At 37.4% G+C, this 24,860-nt stretch overlaps 1 protein-coding gene across 4 annotated transcripts in view; it reads right to left on the bottom strand.

The window, feature by feature from the left end:
* Ercc6 (ERCC excision repair 6, chromatin remodeling factor) overlaps nucleotides 1-24,860 on the bottom strand; it is an 81,467-nt gene that overhangs the window by 43,889 nt on the left and 12,718 nt on the right. For all 4 annotated transcript variants that reach the window (XM_071611277.1, XM_071611279.1, XM_071611278.1 and 1 more), the window contains 3 exons: nucleotides 21,117-21,831; nucleotides 5,512-5,640; nucleotides 635-793 (listed from right to left, as the gene is read on the bottom strand). In XM_071611277.1, the coding sequence (XP_071467378.1) occupies nucleotides 635-793; nucleotides 5,512-5,640; nucleotides 21,117-21,831 (1,003 nt within the window). The remainder of the gene's footprint in view (nucleotides 1-634; nucleotides 794-5,511; nucleotides 5,641-21,116; nucleotides 21,832-24,860) is intronic.

Genomic DNA, 24,860 nt, shown 5'->3' with positions numbered 1-24,860 from the left:
GGCCTTGGAATGTATATGAAATCGTAAAGACTGGGAGGGGAGCCACAAGGGGAACATAGTGAGTAGACAAGTAACTTCATTCAAAAAGAAAAAGAATGCTTTCTATAAATGCTATCACAAGCACTGACTATAAAGGAAATTAGGGAGAATGGCTTCTTCAAAGCTCCAACTTTCACCATGAATAGACTTTGTGCTTACTGTAATGCTCACCTGGTCTTCTGCCAGAACAAATATTTTAATGTAAAATTTAATAAATGGAACTAAAGGTATTATGTCTAATTTAAAATTCCATATTGTGTAAACTATTGATATTAACATAATTGAGTTTGTAAACAATCCATTTGCAGGAGCTAACCTTAGACATTGTATTGACCCAAAATATCTAGTGGGGCTCATCTGCAAAATGAAGCATCAATGCCTGGAATTCATTAAAAGTGTTACATGTTTAATTTCTCCTGCCCTACAGCTCCATTGTCTCGTAAAATTTTTCCTTTGATGTCCCCCACTAAAAGAATTAAAGGAATATTGTAATTGAAATGTCATCAATAATTCACAAGACCCTCCTCCACAGCAATACATCTGATGAAATATTAATTGAGCTCCACAGACTGACAGTCTGCAGAGGAGCACTTGCCTGTAATTTGAACCACGAGTCCTGATCTTGCTGTAGCTCAGACCTGCCAAGAAGGCAATTATCTGGATGGTCTTGCCCAATCCCATTTCATCTCCCAGAATTCCTCCTGCCTGCTGGCAGTGCAATTCCCACAGCCACCTAACACCTGTCTGCTGGTACCTACAACAAAAAATACCAACAAGAAAAGAGAAAACGGCAAATGGTAGATAATACGGATCATAACAGAAAGTACTCATGAATTAATCATTTGGCTAGGTTCTAGTACCAGTCAGAGAAAGAGGCTGGATGTGTGTTTTACATGAGTATTATATTTATAAGGTCATACATTTTTGATCACCTAGGCATAAAATCACAAATTTTTCTTTACAGAACATTAACACATTTCTAATTAAACTGATAGATAGGGTAATTAGGGTCTATTTCATTTCTTTTTCAACAATAGGAGTAGCTTAGTAAACAAGCATAAACTTATTATCTTTTATTCACTCTCTAGGAAAAAAATTCCAAATATTTTTAGTCTATAAAGTTTCATACTTTTTTGTATGAGGCAATATGTTTGTTTTTTCAATCTGAATAGCATCAAGAAAGCAAAACAGATAACACCACAATTTACTTATACAACTGTCAAGTAACTTGATAATCACATTATCTTTTTATAGGAAAAATTAAATTTTAAGGCAATAAACAAGTCTGAATAATAGGGTTGCTCTCAAAATTAGTATATAACAGATGACTCTGCTGTACCACTACCAGATGCAAAAAAGAAAGTTTAAAGACTCAACAATACAAAAGTTCTTTTTAATATTTTAAAATAGAAATTGATTCAGGGATTTTATCATAAGGACAAAAAGATTAGAGCTATTAAAATTTTAAATAAGAAAAACAGGTCAAAGAGAAATAATATATCACTATCCCTCTCAAAAAAAAAAAAAAAACAAAATATAGGAGCTGGTATTTTCTTATCTCCACTAATGGAACAGTCAGTCTATAAATCCAAAACTGAAGTTTGTTTTTTTTTAAAGGAATAATACAAAACCATTTTTATGAAAGACTTAACATCACTCAATAATATGAAGATTTTATGACATGTTTAAAAATCTAAAATAAAAACTACTTAAGTTTTTTCCAAAGAAGATACCAAGTTTAATGAGCTATCCACCTTAGAAGAAGATGGCATTACTCTTGTTGTTTCACTGTCCCAATATTTACTATTTGATATCTGGTATGTCTACCTAAAATCTCATTTAGACCTCAGTTCTTATTGAGCTGATTTTATTTAACCTCTTTCCAGTAATTAACTTTCCCCCAGTATTCTGCAGATCAATCTAGAAGTGTTCCTCTAGCTGTTACCATTACCTACAATGTAACGAAAACTTTTGAGAACTTTTCTACTTTAGTTTTCTAATTATAAAATACACACTGGATATGCACTTTGGAGAAGAGGGTTAAAAATCAAAACATAATGGTCTAGTATGTGTATAAGATCATTTAATTCAGAAAGAACATGTTCCATAAATATGTTGGATGTAAACAGAGAATAATGAGTCTACTGCACTAGGCCTGGTGGTTTGGACACAGAATCAAATAACCTGCACAGAAGCAGTTATCAGTACATTTTAAATTAGGAAACAAAGGCTCAGAGTGGTTAAGTAACTTGTCACACTCAACCAGTTTCCAGAATCACTGAATTTTAGCCAACTAACCTCCTCTTAACTAAGGTACTATGGGAGCAGCTCCTCAGGGCAGGAATCAGAATCTCCCCACTGGCATACTACCTATACTACTTCCACCCAACATAGGGCCAACACCTCTCTTTATCTGGGGCCTAAACATAATAAAAGTGGGAAGAATCTGGAGAACAGCAACTGGGAAATTTTGATAAAGAATGGTAATCAGTATGGTATCCCAGAAGTAGTCTGGGAGGTAGCTAGAACACTGGATTCCACATGACCCTCGAAAGGCAATGTGCCAGTTGTTATCACATCCCCAACCTCATTTCTAAGAGCTCTCAAACAGCATGATTGTGTGTTTACAAGAAGATGGGTAGCACTAAAGAAATGACTTCAGGAAAAATCTGTAAGTCACATTTCCACATGGAAATCTCCAATAGCTAGGGCTATTGCACAAAGATGGTACAGAGTAGCTTGTTCTTTACACCCACAGCACAGGTAGATCCTTGAAGTTGAAGGAAATTCACTCACACATGCACCATGGTCAGCAGGGGTGTATGCTGGGTGAGGAGTGAGGAGGCCTGGGCTCTGGTTCCAGCAAAGGTACTGACTGGTTTTATTGCTCCACTTTTCAAATAATAAATAGTGTAAAATACTATAAAACAATTACACAGTTGAGATGAAAACAGATTACAGAATCCAGTTTCAAAGCCTTTGAAAAGCATGAAAATTTTTCTTTAAAAAAGGAAAGATTCTTATAAACTATTTAAAAATATTAACAAAATATTGTACTCTGCTATCTCCATGATACCAAACATCCCAAAATAACCACAAAAATTAGTGTATATTAGCACTGCCATATTAACTCAATACTGTGTTTACTAGTTTGGCTAAAAGTAAGGTCAAAAGATAGAAGTTTGTCATGTGACTGCTAAATTATACAGATGAATGCATTTGCTGGGCAAACTTTCAAAACAGAAATTTAGAAGTTAGACATTATCTTGAAGAAAACAGCACTTAAGTGGATAACTCTACCTTCTGACTCCCTGGTGTACAACTATACACCCTGTTAATTCAATTCCACAGAGCACAGTAAAAACATATCTATAGTTTAAAATTAAATTGGCCTGGTAAAACTTAATCATAAAAGAAAAATGGAGACTCCTATTAATCTTTTTATACAGAAGAACAGGAACAGAAGTTTTAAAACACTTATAAAATATTTAAAATTCTGGTTTTGATAAACAATTAAATGCTTTCTAAGAATGTATGTTTAAAACTAATTAAAAACACAAACATCATGCATTTAATATTTAATACAATAGGGTTAATAGTCAATACATTGACTCTTAGTAAGTACAAACATTCTTAGTAAGCATAAGTTTGATTCTATTAATTGTGAAATTTCTTTGCTAGAAAACCTGACATTTATATAAAAATGCATATTCAAACTGGACTCCTCAGGTTATTTGCCAAATAACTTACTACATGTGCAGAAGCATCCTGTCTTTGTTAAATCAATTGAATCTATAATGTGGGTATTCCTTTTGCCAGTACAACACTCAGACTATTTCGCCTGTTCCTTAATAAGCAATCAGTTTAGAGAAAATGAAAGAGTGGCCATTAAATGTTGCCTTTATTTACTTTCCCATGGTTGGTTTTCATTTGGGAGAAGCAATAAACAAAGCAGCCACCTCTCCAGGCTATGAAATGACTTCTCTGCAGAAATTACTAGAGATTCAAATTTTATCTGCAATTCTTCTCTGTTCAGTTATGGTCACCCAAGTGCATCAATTCACCTATTCTAAGGACTCCTCTTTGCTCTAAGTGTAGTGAGATGAAATAACTACTCTTTACCTCTCCCCTAACCCTGCATAGAGAAATTAAAACCAAAATAAAGGATTGAGGATGTAGCTCAGAGGTAGAGGACTCACCTGGTATGCCTGAAGCCCTGAATTCGATCCCCAGCCCAATACACATATCCCATGTATATATGGAGGGTGTGTGTGTGTGTGTGTGTGTGTGTGTGTATGTATATGTGTATATACATGGACTCTTTGAAAGGAAATATAAAGAACATGCTATCTATCTATCTATATATATATATATATGTATATATATAGTTGGACACAACACCTTTACTTATTTGTTTATTTTTATGTAGTGCTGATGATCAAACCCAGGGCCTCACACATGCTTAATTAGGTAAGTGCTCTACCACTGAACCACAACCCCAGCCCAAAGAGCATGCTATTTTTAAGCAGACATTTTCTACAAGTTTAGGACATGGCTGATGCCTGAATCTATAAAGGACATCAAACTTAATCATCTCACAGAGAGAAATTTGCATCCTGCTACCAACTATGAATTGATAGGAAAAAGAGAGAAAGAAGCTATTTAATGGTTTAATTTCCTGTATGCACCTAAGAAGCCTTCCTAAGCATCTTGTTAAGTAAATCCTAGGAGTGAGGAGATGGAAAATGTTCCTTACTATTTACATTCATCATGGGAGATGCCCAGCCTATAGACTCAAAGCATACATCTATCAGGCAGCAGTTGTTCATCCCTAACACTCAGCCATTTTACATAAGAAACAAGTCAGCCTCAAATAGCAACTTAATCCTCGAGGTGTTGCCTAAGTCTTCTCTTCTGACATTAGAACGACATCTACATAAAATATTTAGAAGCACATTTGGTCAACTCAAACGTATTATACCCTTAGGTATGATATAGGACACTCAGAAAATCATGTGAACATTTTTTTATTTCTACACAGAAGTTAAAAGGGGGGGGGGGGTCCTTCCAGAGGTTTGATTTTAACATACAACTCTTGATATTGATTTTAGTATACAACTCTTTTTTAAAATTAGTCTGAAGTAAGAATTAGCGGTTTGGTTCCTTAAAATTACTAAAAACAAAAAAATAATTCAATGGAGAGGTTTTTAAATATGTTGCTTTTAGTCTGCTTAGATCTATATAGACTCATTAGTTTACAAACATACCCAACGCGCACTTTAGTCAATTTATTATCATCTAATTTTAATGAACAGCATGTGGCTAAAATTTCATTTGACAGTGTTTGTATTTGCAGTAAATTGCTGCAAGTACCTTAAGGGCCTACAGGTAACTAATGTGTAATTCCTAAAATATTAATTTGTACCCAATGGCTCAATGACAAATTTAAAGGACAAAACACATGGCACATACTTAAAGAGCTTTTTGAACAGAAAGCCTGGCACTTTGAAACCTTCATCAAATTCGGCATCACTTTCCTCAGAATCGTCTTCAAGTTTCAGACGTTTCTCTTTGTCTTGCAGTCTTAGTTTATTCCACCTCCTATTATGAAAATAAAAATTATATTTCCATTACTTTGGTTATATAAAAATAGGTAGTTCTAGATCACACGCTGGGAAAAAACTGGCAAATTAGAACAGTATTTCTGGTTTCTGCTGCCATCATTACTCCTATTTTATTGATAGTCAAAGATGGAAAATAATTCTCTTTTTCTGCCTTCTCAATTTGATTCTTATTTGAAGTATTATAGCTGCCCCAGAAATATTCCTGTAAGGTCTCATTTCATTATCAAAACTACTCACTCCTCTCTGGCATACACTAAGGGAAAATTTCTAAAAATATGTAAACTTAGATCTAGAAAAGATTCAGAAAAATTTCAGTATAACAAATTATCTCCAAAACAGCAATACAGTATAAAAACATTTTATTTATTTATAATTATTATTTCTGTACTAAAAATGATAGTCATTAGCATAAAACAACACAGTATCTTGGACATACAGCAACTTTTTTAGTCATAACTACTCTAATAATTCACTTAACTGAAGTGGAAGCATCAACAAATGGACTGATAATTATACCACTCAGAAAAAAAAAATGTATTCATTGAATAAAATCTAAATTACAAATTATTTGCATTCATATAACTAAAATGGACTCTGACGTTGTTTAAAAAAAACCCACAGTAAATAGCCTGAGATTCTATTCACATTAAAATAAATTAATTTTTTCAGCATACATGCAACTGACATTCTGTTGGAATGTTGGAAAATGGTTGGAATGGAATAAAGCAATACAAATACATGCCTTCAAACTAAAAAATCTCACAGGAAGGGATGAGAACAGTAACATACAAAGAAGGCATTTATCTGCCACTGACTATGCAATAAAAATAGAGACTGTCTGAGGGAAGGAAGAGAGAACTGAAAGGATTATATACTGCCCAGTGAGAGGTAGGGAATGTTTTCCAGGACACATTACAAACCCAGCATGGAGGCCAACTGCCAGAGAGATTGGCATTCCCATCCAGAGAGCTGCTGGTAGACCTCAAAGCACATCCATCCTTTGATAAATTCTTCCCTGGTTGAAAATTTCAACTCTTTAAAATAACACAAAGAAGGGCTAGCTGAAATTTACTTGTCATCAATAAGAAAGCACTAGTTGGCTATCTGAAACTGCACTGCAGGGTAGGAAGAGAACTTAGAAATAAGATCAATGAAGCACTATTGTTAATTTTGAGAACAGCAAATGGAAGAGGCAGGATATGACCAGGTCTAGGGAAATAGTTCTCATACAATCATAAGGTTTAATATATGATGTTCTTTTTATATAAAAAACTTAATGTACTTAACTTTTAAAGGTAATCTCTCCCTTTCTTTTATTAGTATTTTTTTTCCTTAAAAATTATTTCTGGCCAGGCACGGTGGCCCATGCCTGTAATCCCAGCAGCTCAGGAGGCTGAGGAAGGATGATCTTGAGTCGAAAGCCAGCCTCAGCAAATTAGCAAGGCCCTAAGCAACTCAGTGAGAGCCCGTCTCTAGTAAAATAAAAAAAGGGCTAAGGATGTGGCTCAATGGTTAAGTGCTCCTGGGTTCAATCCCCAGTACCAAAATATATATATATATATATATATATATTTCCATGCAATTGACAAACTGAAGTATCTCTAAGTGGTTATGACAGTCTTTGCTATTCTTTTGAGTTTCATGTTATTTATAAATTAGTTAAGTGCAATGGTTTTCAAGGGGGCAATTCTGCCCTTTTACCCTCAGAGATAATCTGACACACTTGGTTACTGTAAGTGTGAGAGGACTAGGGGGACATCCTGTAGGTGGTGTCCAGATAAACATCCTACAACTCTCAGGCTCCTCACCTTTACCAATTAAAAGTTATCTGGTCTCACATGCCAATAATGCCGAGGCTATGAAACCCTTAATATCAGAACTTAGAAACTAAAAAGACACACGTATTTTTTTCCTGGTGCACATATCAAAATTCTTGCTACTCATTCTCTGAAATTTAGCAATCAAACAGTTTCAGATAATGAGATAATTCCTCAGTACCCAACCTTACTATCAATTCAGTACCAAATATCTGCATAATAAAAAATACTTGTATTTAGAAAATTTGTGGATGATGTGAAATTGAAAGAATCGCAAAAATTATCACAGCCACTTAAAAAGACTTCATTTTGCAATTTCTCAAAGATGACTTTACAGGAAGAGAAATGAAAACACAGAAGATACAGGCTTTAGAAGTTTGACACAATAATAGCATTCAAATTTCCATACCAGAGTATCATGTATTAAACTTCACTGATAGATGACAGCTATTTCCTTGGACTTAACCAGTAAATCTTTGAGGCTGTTAAATTTCCCACCACATCATTCTGCACTGACAAGGTTTCACCTTCTACTCCTTCCTCTCTCTCACCCTCCTAAAATATACAGGCATCATGTCACCACAGAACTCAGTACCTAGAAAACCACATAAGCCACCATAGAAGTGATTGCATCACAGTGCCTTCCGCTTCACAAAGACAAAAAGCACTGAACATTTATTAAGTTTGGCCAAAGGATGAGTAAAGGTGGCGGGGAAAAATCATTATGACCTACAAGTACCTGTAGCATTGTGAAGACAAATTGTCCCAGCAGAATCACATACACGTTACAGACAAAATACCAGGTTGATAGAATCTCAGGCATATGTAGCTCAAGCAAGAGATTCTGTTAGCTACAGCAACGCTTCCTTGCTTCCTCGTGTGGCTTAGAGCTGACCATTTAAGGCATGCCCACAGAAGTGATGCAGCAAGGTGCTGGCCAACAAGAGGGCTATACAGAATGTGGTACACCAGGGAGAGGTGGAGCTCATATCACCTGAATACAGACACAGAGAAGTTTTCCCCACCATCGGTGCTATCAAGTATCTTAAAGATGCCCTCTTCAGTATATTAACCAGGTTATCCTGAAGCCTTGAGCTCAGCAAGCTATCTGACCATAAGAGGAAGCAGTGCTATGAATATACATTATAGGCTAGACATGCAAAAGCACAGGCCCACAAAAGTCTGGGTGTACATTGGCTAGAATCAAATTCTGCTGCTATTAGCTCATTAACCCTCACCAAGTTGACCAATCTTGTTAGCACCTACGTTTCCTCCATCCTGTGATGGGGAGACCACCACTACCTACTTCACTGGGTTTGGGGAGGGTTAAACTAGGTGTCACATGCAAAGACTCAAAACAAAGCCTAAAATATAAGAAGTGCTTAATCAATTAAAACGGTACTACATTCACTTACTTAAACTTGCTAAAATCCTCACTATAACCCTGCAGCTGGCACTATTACCACATTCACATAGAGAAAGAAACAGGCAATAGACAATGCAACAAAATATGCACATGACAACGCAATGCACCACAAATGTTTAATAGAACATGCATATTTGAATTAAAAGTAGGATAACATCAAATGGGATGTTCAGTAAATTATTATGAATGTGATCACTATATATACGTAGATATTTGCCCTTCATAAGACACCTGCTGGACTATCGTACTTAAAAAATCTTGCCATGGGCTGACGATGTGGCTCAGTGGTTGAATACATGCTTAGCTCTACATGCACAAGAACCTGGGTTCAATCCCCAGCTCCAAAAATAAATTTTTAAAAATTTCCATAAATTTGTAAACAATTTGCCGTCATGAAGTATGGTAGGTTACTATATGGCTGAAACAAAGGCAGATGCAGACACAGAGTAACTTGAAATGGCTAGGGGCAGGTCAAAGTCAAGATCTATGCCTAAGTGAGCTGGAATCCAGACCATTAGGAATGGCTCCAAAATGTCTAAATTCTGTTACTTCAATAAATACACCAGCTAACTGAGAGAAAGCAGAAGGGGGCAGTAAATTATCCAATACTTACCTTTTTAGAAAAGAAATAACTTTTTCAAGTTCTCTATCCTCTCATTTAAAAAAATCCGCACATGTAATAGTCACAGCTGCAGCCACATAAAACGAAGTGGGCCTGGTGTTCCCTGGCAGGGTTTCTAACTCCTCGCATGGCTGCCATGTTCAGCCTGCTATCAACTCCACTGGCAGCCACTTAGAAAAGAAGCCAGTAATAAACATAAACTTATAATTCCAATCAGATGCAGGCCCAGAAAACACTCCCTGGCTTGTCCACATTTGTGCAGGAATGAGACCCTGGTCCAGGTTGCAGGGTCTAGTGCTAATCCTGCAACAATGACCTGTAGATGCACCTCAGCCTAAAACTAGTTCAACTGCATCAGAACCAGTGTAAACTGATAGGTCTCTCATCAATGGAACCTAAGAATATACCCAAGAGCAAGTTGCCACCATCTAAAGTTAATTTATTTTAGAATTTCCAGCATTCAAGAATGTTCATATAAGTAGAAAAACATGGCTAGCCACCATTATGCCATGTATTGTATGTGGCTTCCTCAACTCTCTCCACCTGCATATCTAGTACCATAATCAACATGCATATCCACCCATCTTTTGAACCTTTCAAATCCCTACCCAGAGCAGCACCTCTGATCCAAGTAAATGTTCCCTGACCAGGCAGAATTAACATCCTCTCTTCCAAGTGCCCTTTATAACTCCCACCAAGTATTAGCATATTGTGAAATCCGCATCTGGTCTCCCATTAGTCTTAAGACAGAGACTGACTTTGGCATTTTTATATTCTGAGAGACTAGCACGATGCTCTCCTCATGGCAAACACTTAATAAATGCCAAATTATTAAGTTCAGAATTGGGCTACAGATAAAAGACAAGCAGACAGAGGGACATGGCTTGAAAACTGTCAAAGTAAGTCATCAGAAATGGTTCTAGAAACTTCCTGTTTCATCTTATTTAGAGACTACCTCCTGCTCATCTTCTGCTTCTTCTACATGTGTGACTTCTGATGTCCTACACCTAACTCTATCTACTGAATAAACATGGTTACAATCTATGATAAAGAATGACCCCTGGAAGAGAGTGACTGCAAAGAGAAAGAAATTCGTAATTTAGAATCTTATAACCAAAAACAAACAAAAAAGAAAAAGAGAGAAGGATAGAAAGAAAAAGGAAAAGAGGGAAAACTCTTGGGCTGGGATTGTGGCTCAGCGGTAGAGCGCCCGCCTAGCATGGGCGGGACCCGGGTTCGATCCTCAGCACCACATAAAAATAAAGGCATTGTGTTGTGTCCATCTACATCTAAAAAATAAATATTTAAAAAAGAGGGAAAACTCATTTTTAAAAATAATTAAAAATAAAATAAGTGAAATGAAAATTGTTTAACATATTTTCAAACCTGAGCTCCACTTTTTGGGTCCACCAGTGGGTCCACTTTGTAACAAGACTGACTGGTTTCTGTATCCAAGCCAATGGGAAGAAATCAAAAACTCCAAGTTTGGTCCAAGCTTCCTCAGGACAAGTAAAAAAGGCTGGTCAAAAGATTCAACTGCTTACCAAAGAATTCTTCTTATGATAGGAAAAGGAGTTTAACTAGTCCTAAATTATGTGTACATTCCTAAGAAGGAAATAATGCTTTTGTTGTTCCCATATTCATCTGTCTTTACTAAAGACTTGTTATCAGTCACAGACACAAAGAAAACAAAGTGAGTGTATTATTTCCACAGGATGTTCTACCTTCTAAGGCCCCCATCAGATTCCAATGGTGGCTACTAGAGCAGAACCCAATAATAAACACAGATTTGTGCTAACTACAAAAAAATGAAAACAAGATGTACACAGACAGCTGTATTACAGGGCTTCACCTGAGAAAGGGAGATCCAAACTTTAGAAAATGTTACTCACCACTGCTGCATTTGTCTTCTTGATCACAAAATGAGCCAAATACACGGTCTTCTAAGGACTAAGTGAGATGGTATATGTACAATACATTTGGGAAGCTACACAAATATCAGAAGCTATCTTGAAATATTTGGCAGATTACATAACATTCACAAAAAAAAGTGAAATCAAAAACTTTTAATTAATTGCACGTTAATGTGAATTAAAAGTAACCAATGTCAAAACACCTACTGTAACTTTGGGCAGGCAGGATTTAAGTTCAGCCCCTAAGCTACCCAACCCCACACTGGCCAGTCAAGGTGAACAGAACATTGTGGTCATGCCATCCTATGCATCTAGAATTACAAGAAGTCTGGAAATTGAGTCCCAGGAGAAGAAACAAGAAAACTCCCAAGGGAAGGCTCTGGCACATCTGCCATAGAACATAACTGTGAGGACCCACAGTGCCATCTTTACTTATGCTGCCCTCAAAAGTAAAGAGACAGTTAAGTTTCAGTGTCCCCTGGAAAGAAATCCAGTGCCCCCTAGTGTGTTCAAAGGAGAAATAAGACAACTATTGATACTGTATTTGTAAAAGTAAGCCTTAATCACATTAACAAAAATGTGTGAAAGGTACAAAAAGCATAACACCAATAAAATTAACTGTGTAACAGCTAATAATTTGGTTATACACACTAGATAGTACCAATTGTAAACTGTCTTTTACTTGGAAAAGAGATCTCCTTTTCATATACTTCAATGTTTATGAGCACTTCTTTGTGGCTCACACAGACTCTCTTTTCAAGCATCTTACTGGCTTGTGGAATCTTTGTCCTGTTTCAGCTAGTGGCATGTGAAAATACGAATAGCTAAGAGTTAGTGAGCATTATCTTTGTAGTTCTACCACCCTTGATATTATCACCGTTGCCATTTTATAGATGAGGAGTCTCTACATTCAGATCCCACCGCCTGTGAGTTCCAACCTATACGAATATACTGTCACCTTAAGTAAAGTTGGCTAGTTCTGGACAAATTTTTTCTGAGATTACACATATGTACATGTGTATATATTTGTAAATTCAGAGTCAAAAAACAAATATAGGTGATAATGGCTGACAGTGATTTCACCATGTGATAAGCACTGATTTAAGTATTTCACATTTATTAATTCATTTAGTCCTTACAATCCAATGGGGCAGATACTCTATTATTACTATTGTTATTCTTTTTTATTTCATAGTTAAAGAAAGGCAGACTGGAAACATGAAGGTAACTGCCAAAGATTACCAATAAGACAGTGATGAAGCCTCCAGCCCAGATAATCAGACTCTAGAATCTGTCCTCTCTATGACATAATATAGTCTCAAAAAACTCCACAGAAGCTGGTGTGGTGGTGAACACCTATAATTGGAGCTACTCAGGAAGCTGAAGCAGGTGTATGGCAAATTCAAAGCTAGCACCCTAAGCAATTTCATGAGCCCCTGTCTCAAAATACAAAAGAACTGGGGATATGGCTCAGTGGTTAAGAGCCCCAGGTTCAATCCCCAGTACCAAAATAAAAAAAAAACAAAAAACAAAAACCACTCCATAGAACTTCCCTTTTCTCACATAAGGAAAACAATTATACAAGGGCAAACCAAATTTTAAAACTCTGATTCAAATTTTATCTTTAAAAAATATGAGCACTAGGGGCAAAAAAAACTGCCTTCATCTTTGTACGATAACATGATCCCTTCCTGCCTCAGCACTGAGCAAATTTAAGTCAAAATTCACTCTTCACTGGACACCAGCAAACTTTTTCAAGTAAAAGCAATGGCAGCATAGCAGTTCTTTTGATCACAGACAATCTCGACTGAACCATCACATGAGATGCATTAATACCAGACAAATCGACATATACATTGCCTATACCAACCTATAAAAAAGGGACAAGGTACACCTATTGATGGGGATTGTCAAATATGAGCAGCCTTGGATCACTTATTAGTAAATGAACATGCCTCCTCCAAAACTTCAATAAAATTTAAGCACACATTGAGGTGCTTAAAATTCAAAATTGTCCTTACTGCTCTGCCTTTATATTGTTTTTGTGTTACAAAGGTCACTGAGCCTAGAGCAGTTTAAATCTATACTGATGGGAAAGAAAAAACTATACACCACAGAGTTAAACTATTCTTAATATGGAGTGAAATTTCAACCTCAGAATCATTCTCCACTTATTGCAATCTCCATGAAAGAAATTCTACAACAGCAGCACAATGAGTACAATTTGATTTTTAAAAATATATTCAGGCACCAAGCTGGGTATTTAATATAGTTTGCATTTTTGTAGTGCAATAGGTTTTCTACTTCAGACAGCTAAGAATTCCTTACAGATTAGTCTAATTTGCTAAATTGAGATACTCAGTGTTTTACTTTTCTTATCTGCCTTTTTATGGTCTATCTGGGTGGACTTAATTGGCACATCCGAGCAGATGAAATACCCTCAGTTAGGAGTCCAGATCTCACAGAGTAAATTAAGACTGATGCAGACAATTATGCCCAGAGCTGAGAATGAAAGGTGTGCACAGAGCAGGAAGCAGAATTAGTCTTCATTTGTGTCTCAGTTTTGTCATTTAAAAGAAGTCAAAGTGCTCTCTAAGAAAACATCCTTAAGGGAGTAACTTTTTCTTTTCTCTTTAAAATACAGATTCCTAGAAGAAGACAATAAAAAAGAACACTGGCTTATTTTTAAAAAAGAAACAAACTCCTGGAAATAGATAAAAACAATCTTTAAGTCACTGTATTTAGGCTTCTGGATCAAATGTAGATTAAACTTTCACTAAACTCAGATTTTTCAGAGATCAAGTAATTTGGGCTTTAAAACAAAACATACAAGTAATCAATTTGGTTTTTGCTTAAGTGGGGCATAAAATTGCTGAATGCTCACCCAGTGCAATCAAGGATCCAACCAAAAGGCAGACAGGGAACACTCCCAGTAAAAATGGGCTCTTGGCAAAAGGAAGAGAAAGAGGCTCCATAGAGACAACAAAATGGAGATGGAGCAGAGGTTCTGCAGACATGGCCTTCAGCAAGGTCTCTGGACAGTTGAGAGCTGGTCCCACCAAGTTAGGAGAGAAACCAGTCCCTGCAGCAATGCTCATCTGAGTCCACTGCAGCAGACCAGATGCTGGATCACTTCCACCTTCACACTCCTTCCCAAGTTTCCTCCACTAATCTTACCTTGGCTAAATGACATCACCCTCAGGGATCAGGTTCCTATCTCCTAGAGCCCGTAAGGACTAAACCGAATAGCCCACACATGATGTGAAACATCACCAAGTGGTAAACATCCAAACACACTAACTCTGTGTTCTTATACGCTCTCCCCCACACACCCATACCTGATGTCACTCTTGCTCAAGCAAATCCTTAAGACATTTTTAAATATTTATTCTGGTTGGCTTTCAGATAGGTGGGCTCTTAAGGGAAGACAAAAAGATCCTTACTAGATGAAGAACCAAATCTTTGAGCATGACCAGTCCTGCCTGTCTCTTTAGTTAGAAGAAAAAAACCCATAGTGTTTGCTTATAACAGATCAACTAGGACAAAAACATAATTGATTTCAACATCACCAGATTCAAAGATTTATACAACATGCCCACAACTGATTTATGAGTAGACTGTTTAACCAAGAAATATTCTGAAGCCCAAATATCAAATGATTAACATGGAATTTCATTTTCACAAAAGCTTGCCTGGGGACCTGCACTTTCTTTCCCAGAAAATCCTATATGTAGCCAGACGGTTCAACCATGGTGTCTTAATGGTCTGCTCCTCTCTGAGAGGTGAGGGGCATCTATACTTGTGCCTCGTTTTTGATGCATCTTAGAATTTTTTTCAGCCATATCGAGTCAAGAACCTACCAGGGTCTAGTTCAGGTCGCAATGACCTTGGAGGTACCTCCTTGGACCCCTGTCTAGTGACTGCTCAATCCTCTCAGTCTCTAAAAATGATGACGGCCTGCCCCTTCTCAGAACCGTGCATGTATATAAGCAAACCCTACAAACCAGGATCCAACCTTCCCTGGCCATAGAAGCAACACTGAAGAAGAATGAAGACAATGAGGAACATTATTTTCCCAGATGACTAAGCCTACTGGTCAGTTAGAAGACATTCTATAAGATTTACACAATGAATGGAGTCCCCATCAGCCTTTTTTAACTCAATATTCAATGAGTCAACAAAAAAAAGAAAAACCTTTAGGATCAAAATTTACTGAAAACACTTTCTAGCAACAGGTATCATACAGATTCAGTTTGCACCAGATCACGAGGCAAATCCCAACATGATCTACACCATACTTTTCAGGTCTTCTAGACTCCCTAGCCATCTCTTCATACCCTCCTCCAACCCAACTCCCAGATCCCAGCTTTCAGGTTTGGTTTCTAGGCCATGGAGATGGGAATAGCTGTGTGCTGGTTCTTGGCACCACCGTGTGGTCACACCCGGATATTGCACCTTCCACCCAATCTCAAAATGGAAGGAAATACATTTACATGGTATTGACACTTCAAACCTCAGCTCTGTCTTTTATTAACAGTGAGACTATATGCAAAATGATTAACTTGGAAGGACTATGATACAGTGTTTGTATAGCCCACAATAATTACAGCAATGTAAAGATATATATGTCTAGAATCAAAAGCTGGAATAATGTAGAAAATAAAAACAAAAAACACAGATACAGGTAGTTTTCTCATCTTAATAATTGTTTTTTGTTGTTATTCATATTTTCTGTGGTACTGGGGATTGAACCAAGGGGTGCTCTACAGCAAAGGTTTTTTTTCTCTTCCCCCAGCCCTTTTTATTTTTAATTCTGAGATAGGGTGTGACTAAGTTGCCCAGGCTGGCCTTGAACTTGCCATCCTCCTGCTCAGCCTCCCCAATAGCTAGGATTATAGGCATGCACCACCACAGCCCAGCTTAATATTGTTATATTTTCACAATTTAAAAACACAAGACAGGGCTGGGGATGTGGCTCAAGTGGTAGCGCGCTTGCCTAGCATGCATGAGACACTGGGTTCAATTCTCAGCACCACATAAAAATAAAATAACGATATTTTGTCCACCTAAAAAACTAAAAAAATAAATTAAAACAGAAGACATCATCACAAGTGCAGAAAGGTGGGGAAAGAGTGGAAAGCCTTAAAACCATGAAAAGGTACCAACTCTAATCAGTTTCAGGCTGTGATCTCAGCAGCTTAGCTCAATGTACCAGATAATTTGAGGAGACTCAGGCACTTAGAGAACAGTCTGTTTCTGAACTCTTATGTTTTACTGACTGGCGGTGGGGCTGGGTTGGAGATTTATCACAGAAGCAATACTATGCTGACTTTGGGATGAGTAGGAAAATAAAAGCATTACATCTCAAACCCCCAAAATCCTTACAATTCTTTCCAACCACTTCAAAGGTCCCCTAAATGGGAGCACATTTCTTTCTAAACCAAAGCCTATGATAATGAAGAATGCCACAGACCTCACATCAGAATCAGTGAAGCTCAGTCAAAGCACAAGTGCACGCCCAGTTTCTCCACACCCAGACCTGCTGCCCCTGACTCAGCAGCTGAGTCAAGCTCCTGCCTGTTGAAGACGTGCCCAGGTGATTCTTATGTGCACACACCCATAACAACCAGAACATCTGCTGCTTTTAGCTGAGCTTAGTGCAGCTAATTTAGCTGAATGAACTAACCCTGAGTCCCCTTCCAGGCCTTTGTCTATGTAAATACAACTGTGCAGAGCACAAAAGGGAAGATTTTAGAAAAACTGATATAAACCAAGTTGGCTAACAACTACAGCTTCAAAAAGGAAAACAGTATATAAAATCAGTTTATATACATCCAGTAGTTCCCAACGCAGTGCACCAGAATGACATGGGAAAGCTGTTTCAAAGACCTGCCCAGTGGCCCCACACTAGACCTTCTGAGTCTGCACCTCCAGTATTGGGGGTCCCAGGGGCCACAAAATCGGTTTGTGGGCCAGGAAGCATGGTTTCTTGCTAAGGAAGCACCTGCAGTTAACTCAGCAACTTAAATAACAACTGGTAGGTGAAAACAGAAGAGTGAGCTTCGGGTTAAACTCAAGTGATAAGTACTAGGTCTGGTTCAGTGAGACGACAGAATAGTCTTTGGAAGTGGGCCTGGTCTGTGCCCATAGCAGTTCTGACTACTGCTGGGAAAAATGCCAGAATAATCAGTGGCATTTGTTTGACTATCTTAAAGGTAGCAAATAGCTGGTATAAATGCTGCTGGTTTCTTCACCCATTGACCCAGGATAGAGATCACTAAGGAACTGTGGCACTCTCCCAGTGAACCCAAACAGGGCCTCAACCTCCCACTGAACAGATGTCCATTCCCCTAAGATAGAAGACAGTAGGCCAAGTGAAGTACATGTGAATCCCTGTCCTGATGTGGACAGTTCAAAAGCTGGGCCTCTCTGCAGATCATGCCACCATTCTAATCTCTTAAGGTAATCCAAATGAGATCTCTAAGGATCTTAGAGCAAAGCAAGTCCTTTTCTTCTCAGTGATACACCTAAAATTTTGGGAAAAATGCAAAGTTTTTAACCTGTATCTCTGTCAATATTCTGACAGGGTTCTGCACTGGAATGTACCTCCTCCACAAAGTCTCTCCCCATCCTAAGACACCTCAGTCTAAATTCATTTATGCCCTTCACATCTCATTAGGTCCTATCTGTGTTCGTGTCACTAACAGCCTGAAGATTCTTTGCCAGGAACCCTAAAAGTCAGTCCTAGAATGAAGACGTGCATTCACATAGTATAAGCAGAGATGAAGCAATGGGAACTGACTTCACATCTCGCCTGGGAAGTAAGTCAAAACTGAGGCAGCAAGGTCTGGGCACAGGTACCAATGGAATTTAATGCCCTGAACCAAAGGGTTTGGTGTTGCGATTTCTAAAACAGTGGTATGTTTTAAGTGCCATATCCTAACAGAAAATGATAGAACCTGCAGAACACTGACGTGAATAGGAATCAACAAAATATTTACTTCTAAGCAATGACTCACCACCCCCCCACCATTGAATGTTAGCAGAGAAACACACACCAGGGGCACACCCCTGAGGAGTCAACCTTCATATGCACTTGGATACACAGAAGGAAAGAAAAACACGTGGAAGGAGAAAATGCACAGGTAGTTGAAAAATGGTTAGAACCGCCAAGACTGAGCTGAGGTCCTAGGCCAGTTCAAAGGAAGCAGGATCATTACTCCTATTGCCTAGTTCCAGAAAAGATCATGCTATTCAAAAGGCCCAACAGGAAATGCCTGCTGAACATCAGGCAAAACAAAGATGCTTAGTCAAGACAAACTATTCATTATAGCTAATGAAAGGCCTATGGACTCTCAAGCTGAGAGGATAAAGGGGATGAGATGTCTAGGAGGCACCCACTCTCACTTCCAAGAGTTTGAAAGTGTATTACAATTAGCAGGCTACAACCAATGTGAATCTGTGAAGTTCTGTACAAGGTTCTCAGCCTGAGTCCATATTCCTAAATCCTAACCATTAAGAAAAATTCAGTTTCCAAATTTTAAACTATGTGACTTTTGGGGGGAATCATCCATCATTAAATCATTGCTAAAATACATAATCCTTTTTCTTCTTCACTCAAAGAAATACCATTATTATTTCAATCTATCTACAAAGATTAGCAACAAGCAACAAAATATAGAGTGACTGGCAGTTCTCAAATGTTCTTAATATGCTTTTCAATCCTGAGCATTTTATTTTCTTTTAACTTCCCCCAATCCAAAGAGCACCAAAGGAGATGTAATACAAACCTTTCAATGTGGATATCTGCAGCTTAACAGCCTTAATAACTAGCTATAAAATTTTAAGAGCTATCGTATTTTGGCGGCAATTACAGTTATTGATATTTCTGAAATTCATTTGAGATTTTACTGTAACTTTAGCAAAAAAATTTGGCTTATGATATGGCTCTGGAAATAATAAATTGTTTTACAATCTTAACATTATTAAGAAAAACTTACTGCCATGAAATTAAACTGCACCCACATTTAAAATTCAATCAAAATAAATTGCTCTTGATCAAAATACTGATATACTTAAAATATATTTAATATTGACCCAGTTTAATGAGAATATATATTGCTCCACTTATAATCAATATGTTGAGATTAACACTTTTATTAATTTTCTACAGTAATTAAGAAGACTGACATTGCTCACTGTTCAAGAGTATTGAGCAATATTCCTCAAACAATGTTACAGATATCAAGTATGCACACTAAAGTTGCAGTGAGAAATGACAAAAATCATTCCTCAGTTATGAGTACTATGTGAGGTACTATTGGAACCTGAATAACAGCTCTCAAAAACTGGATTTAAGTCACAGGGCTTCATATTACTAAAATCACCGAGCTGCATCCACTCTGAAAAGCAGTGTCCAAGAATTTTTTGTTGTTGTTATTGTTTTGGCAATACCAAGGATTAAACGCAGGGACACTCTACTGCCGAGCTACATTCCCAGCCATTTTTATTTTTTGACAGGGTATCACTAAGTTTCTGTTGCCTTGAACTTGCGATCTTCCTACCTCAGCCTCTCAAGGAGCTGGAGTTATAGACGTGTACCTCCAGTCCCTGCTATTAGTGGTTCCAAACAGAAGAAAAATAGTAGGTTAGCATCATTTAAAGGGATTTAAGAAAGTGGTCTATAATTCTGTAGATGACTATTTTCTCAAGACAAGAAAGAAGGAATTTAAGAAAGCTTAAGACTTCTAAAAATTACTATTCTGCTTCAAAATGAATAATAAAAATAAATAAAAAGGCTATTTATTGTATGAGAAATACAATAAACCAGATCTTCCCACGTTGAGAAATAAGGAAAAACTCTTGAGAAGCAGGAAAAAGCCCCCCAATATTAAATAATCAAGAAGTACTGCCATTCGTTTTTCCCTCTGACTTCCTTAGAAATCTAGAGCACTCGGTGAGATATGGCAGAGAGGCCTGCAGTGTACAGATTGCCAGGCTCGAAAAAAACCATGTGGTGATGGCAATTTTGACTTCATATTACACCTGTTCACTCCTTTTCATCTCACCTGTATCATACCAATAAAGTCACAGAGGCAAAAGACAAAGTCAGTCTCTGGCATAAAAAAATCACAGTGAAAAGGAAGGTACACTGTACACACAAAGTACATTTCTAACACAACAGAGATTTATAATTCTGTAGATGCCTATTTTCTCAAGACAAGAAAGGAGGGATTTAAGAAAGTAAGCTTAAAAGACTTCTAAAATTACTATTCTGCTTCAAAATGAATAAGTAAAAAAAAAAAAAAAACAGTATACACAACACAATCTTTTGCTTTTGTTACACTTACTACAGTGTGACCACTCTGAGTAGAAGCCACACAACTCTCACATCTGTATTCTCTATGCACTTTCCCTAGACTTTCTCTTAAGCTCTTCACCTTAGACTTGCCCCCAAGTGTGGCTCAAGACCTGGAATTATAAGGATTTGGGGTCTGAGGTCCACTGAGACCTTGGCTCCTATTTCTAGCAGGTTAGAGCTGCAGGAAGCCCAACCTTTTGTACATGGGAGTCTAGAAAAGTAAGCTGGACCTAGAATGTTTACGTGTCATTAATAAAGCTGCTGCCTAACATCAAGTAAGCAGTACAATGTACTCACAATTCCTGCAGACCCACCTTAATCGCTGTTTATAATAATCTTCATCTCCATCATCTTGGCATCTCACTACTTTTCGACTTCCTTTTCCTCCTCCATTGGCTTCAGCTTCTTCCCCAGAACTTGGGAAAAAATCGTCATCAACCTCCTGCACTGAGGCTTTCTTCTGGCGTTTCCTGCCCTTGAGCACAGACCTCAGTTCATAGTCAGTGGCATCTCCACACAGGCCAGCCTCTGCCTCCTCTTCCTGCTCTGTGAGACAGGACCAAGACTCCCCACTCTCAGAATCTCCCTCTGACTTTGGCCTGGCCTCTGACTCAAGGGGCCTCTTCCCTCTTGGCAACCCCACCTTCCCCTGGAACTGCAGTGCCCTCTTCTGGAGCTTCCTGATGTGCTTTTTCAAGCACTTGTCTGTTTTTGAGAGAACTTTGCTTCTCTGATTTGTTTTGTTTTCATGTGGTCCTGGGCCAGCCTTAGACATGACCAAGGCTGAGGCTTTTCTGGCTGCTCTTTTATTAGCAGCTTGCTTCTTCCTTTCAAAAGACAGTTTTGCTTGATCTGCCAAATACTTTTCGAAGCCTGATGCCTCATTGAGCATTATTTTTCTAGGCTTTTTCTCTTGTTTCTGAGGGACCTGGGTACCAAATGGTGTCATCTGACCAGTGCGAATGAGCTCTTCCCAGGCAGTCTCCTGGGCAGGCATGAGCATACTGCCAAGACAGGACGGCCCCGGCTCTGAAAGAGCAACAATAATGTGACTAGCATAAAACTTCCCAAGAGTACATTGGAAATATTCACTTGTTCAACTAGGTACCTACCAATAATTCACATAAAAACATGAATGTAATAAAGTATAAATATTATAGCACTTAATATATTCCTGTTCAAAAAGATGACTTCTCAGTAACTTTTCTTCAAAATATCCTACCATATAAATGTGGTATATATACAACATGGAATACTATTCAGCCATTAAAAAAAAAATGAAGTTCTCTCATTTGGGACAGCATGAATGGAAATGAAGATCATCGAGGGGGGATAGTAGAGGATAGGAAAGACAGCAGAACACAACAGACACTAGTATGGCAATATGTAAATCAATGGATGTGTAACTGATGTAATTCTGCAATCTGTATATGGGGTAAAAATGGGAGTTCATAACCCACTTGAATCAATGTGTGAAATATGCTATATCAAGAAATTTGTAATGTTTTGAACAACCAACAATAAAAAATTAAAAAAAAAATAAAATAATAAAAAAAAAGAAGATCATTGTGCTAAGTGAAATAGGCTACTCACAGAAAAATAAGTACTATATGACTGCATTCATATTCAGAATCTAAAAATGCTGAGCTCATAAAAGTGGAAATCAGAATGGTGGCAATGGCTGGGGAGAGCAGGGGGAAGGAAGAATGGTCTTGCTCAAGGTACTGAGTTATAGTTGGGAAGTTTTGGTGTCACAGCAGGTAACCCTTCATAACAATAGCATGCTGTATATTTCAAAAAGCAAGAAAAGGTAGCTTGAACGTTTTCACTATAGAAAAATGATAACTGTTTGAAAAGACAGATATGTTCAACCTGAATTATACCTTATGCAATATACACATTTATTGAAATATCACATAGCACCCTAAAAACATGTATAAATTTTTTTCAGTTAAAAAAAATACACTTGAATTTTAGTTTTAAATATCACATTATAAATATACTTTATATAACTAAAGACAGGCCTAGAACTATAAAAATTATCAACAGAAGAGTAGCCTACAAGAAAAAAATAATATCCAAGTTTCCATATTTTTGCTAGTATCAACATTCAGATGGACCTAAATTCAAGACAGTAAAATTAAAACAGACATCTCAGGTATCACCATGTATCTAAACAGGAAAAATTCAAAGTGTTATCTCTGTACTGCTCAGCAAGTATTTGCCAGTCAACTGTAGCTATTTAAAAATTAAATTAACTGAGTCCTACAGTTACATGTGAATAATGGTTACCATCCTAACAATACAGAGAACTTTCCCCTCAACATGGAGAATCTTCCCCTGTAAGTATAAAGTCATGTAGAAATCCCTCTCTCGGGCTGGGGATGTGGCTCAAGCGGTAGTGCACTCGCCTGGCATGCGTGCGGCCCGGGTTCAATCCTCAGCACCACATACAAACAAAGATGTTGTGTCCGCCGAAAACTAAAAAAATAAATATTAAAACTTCTCTCTCTCTCTCTCTCTCTTAAAAAAAAAAAAAAAAAAAAGAAATCCCTCTCTCACTAGTTGAAATTAATCTCCAGCAAAAAAATTACTTTACTTTACCACATAATCTGAAAACCAAAAAACTTAAGATTTAACAGGAAGGAATCCATATTCTAAAATCTATAATTCTTATACAAGCCAGTTTTTCCTTAAACTTGCTCTCCTGAAATAAAATATACAAGAATGTACACAAATTATAACCTCGATGGATATTTAGAAAAAATATTTATGCACCAGCATTCAGATTAAATAACAGAAATTACTAGCATCCCCCTAGGTGCAGCTGGTGCCACCTCCAGCTGACCCAGGGATAATGACAGGCCTGACTCTATGGATGAGTGATGCCTGGCTGTGTACCTCATATCAATGGAAAGTTTGTGCTCCTCTATGTGTCTGCCTTTAGTCAGAATTGCACTTGTGAAAGCCACACTAACTTGTTGAATGAAGCTGCCATTTGTTAGCTCTTACTATTGCTGGTATTCTATAATTTTTCCATTCCACTGTTAATGTACTTGGGTGGTTTCTAGATTTGGGCTGCTAAGTATAATGTTGCTATGAATATTCTCATACACACCCTTTTACAATAAACATATATAATTGAGTATATTCGATTTAGTAGACACTGCCAAACAGATTTGCAAAGTTTGAAAGTTCCAACTGGTCTATATTCTTGCCATTCTTTTTGGCTATTTAATAGGTATATAGTGATACCACATTGTGGCTATAACTTGGAATTTTCCTGATGACTAATGAAACAAGGCACCTTTCATAGATTTACTGATCCTTTGGACAGCCTCTTTTGTGTAGAAAATGTTTCAGTCTTCTACCCATTTTTCTCTTAATCCATCTACATTTCACAAAATAAAGATTTCTAGTTCTTTATATATTCTAGATTCAAGTCCTATGATTCATTCATATTCTACAAATATCTTATCACACTCTGTAGCTTACATTTGCACCCTCTAAATTCTATCTTTTGACAAACAGAAGTTCTTAGTTTTTTTTTTTAAATATTTTTTTAGTTGTAGATGGACACAATACCATCTATTTATCTTATGTAGTGCTGAGGATCAAACCCAGTACCTCACGCATTCAAGGAAAGCGCTCAACCATTGAGTTACAACCCCAGCCCAGTTCTTAGTTTTTATACTGTCCATTTAATAAATCTTTTCCCTTACAGAGAGCATTTCTGTGTCCTATTTAAGTCTTTGCTAACACCACAATCATGAAAATGTTTGCCCTATGTGATGTTCTAAATGCTTTGTCTTACCATCAACATTCAGATATATCATCTGCTCAGAATTTATCTTTGTGCACAGTGAAACAGGTCAAGATTTCTTTTATTTTTATGTGGATTAACCCAGCACCACTGATTGAAAAGACCATTCTTCTCAACAGCATTGCCTGCCAGCTTTGCCATAAATCAAGTGATACTATGTGCATGGGCCTATTTATTGGGCCCTCTTTTCTATACCAGGGGTCTGTCTGTATATCCTTGTGTCAATACTACACTG

Source organism: Marmota flaviventris, chromosome 4 (assembly GCF_047511675.1).
Source record: "Marmota flaviventris isolate mMarFla1 chromosome 4, mMarFla1.hap1, whole genome shotgun sequence".
NCBI classification, from domain to species: domain Eukaryota; kingdom Metazoa; phylum Chordata; class Mammalia; order Rodentia; family Sciuridae; genus Marmota; species Marmota flaviventris.
The sequence above is the reverse complement of the archived record's forward strand: the minus strand, read 5'-3'. Positions and strand labels throughout refer to the sequence as shown.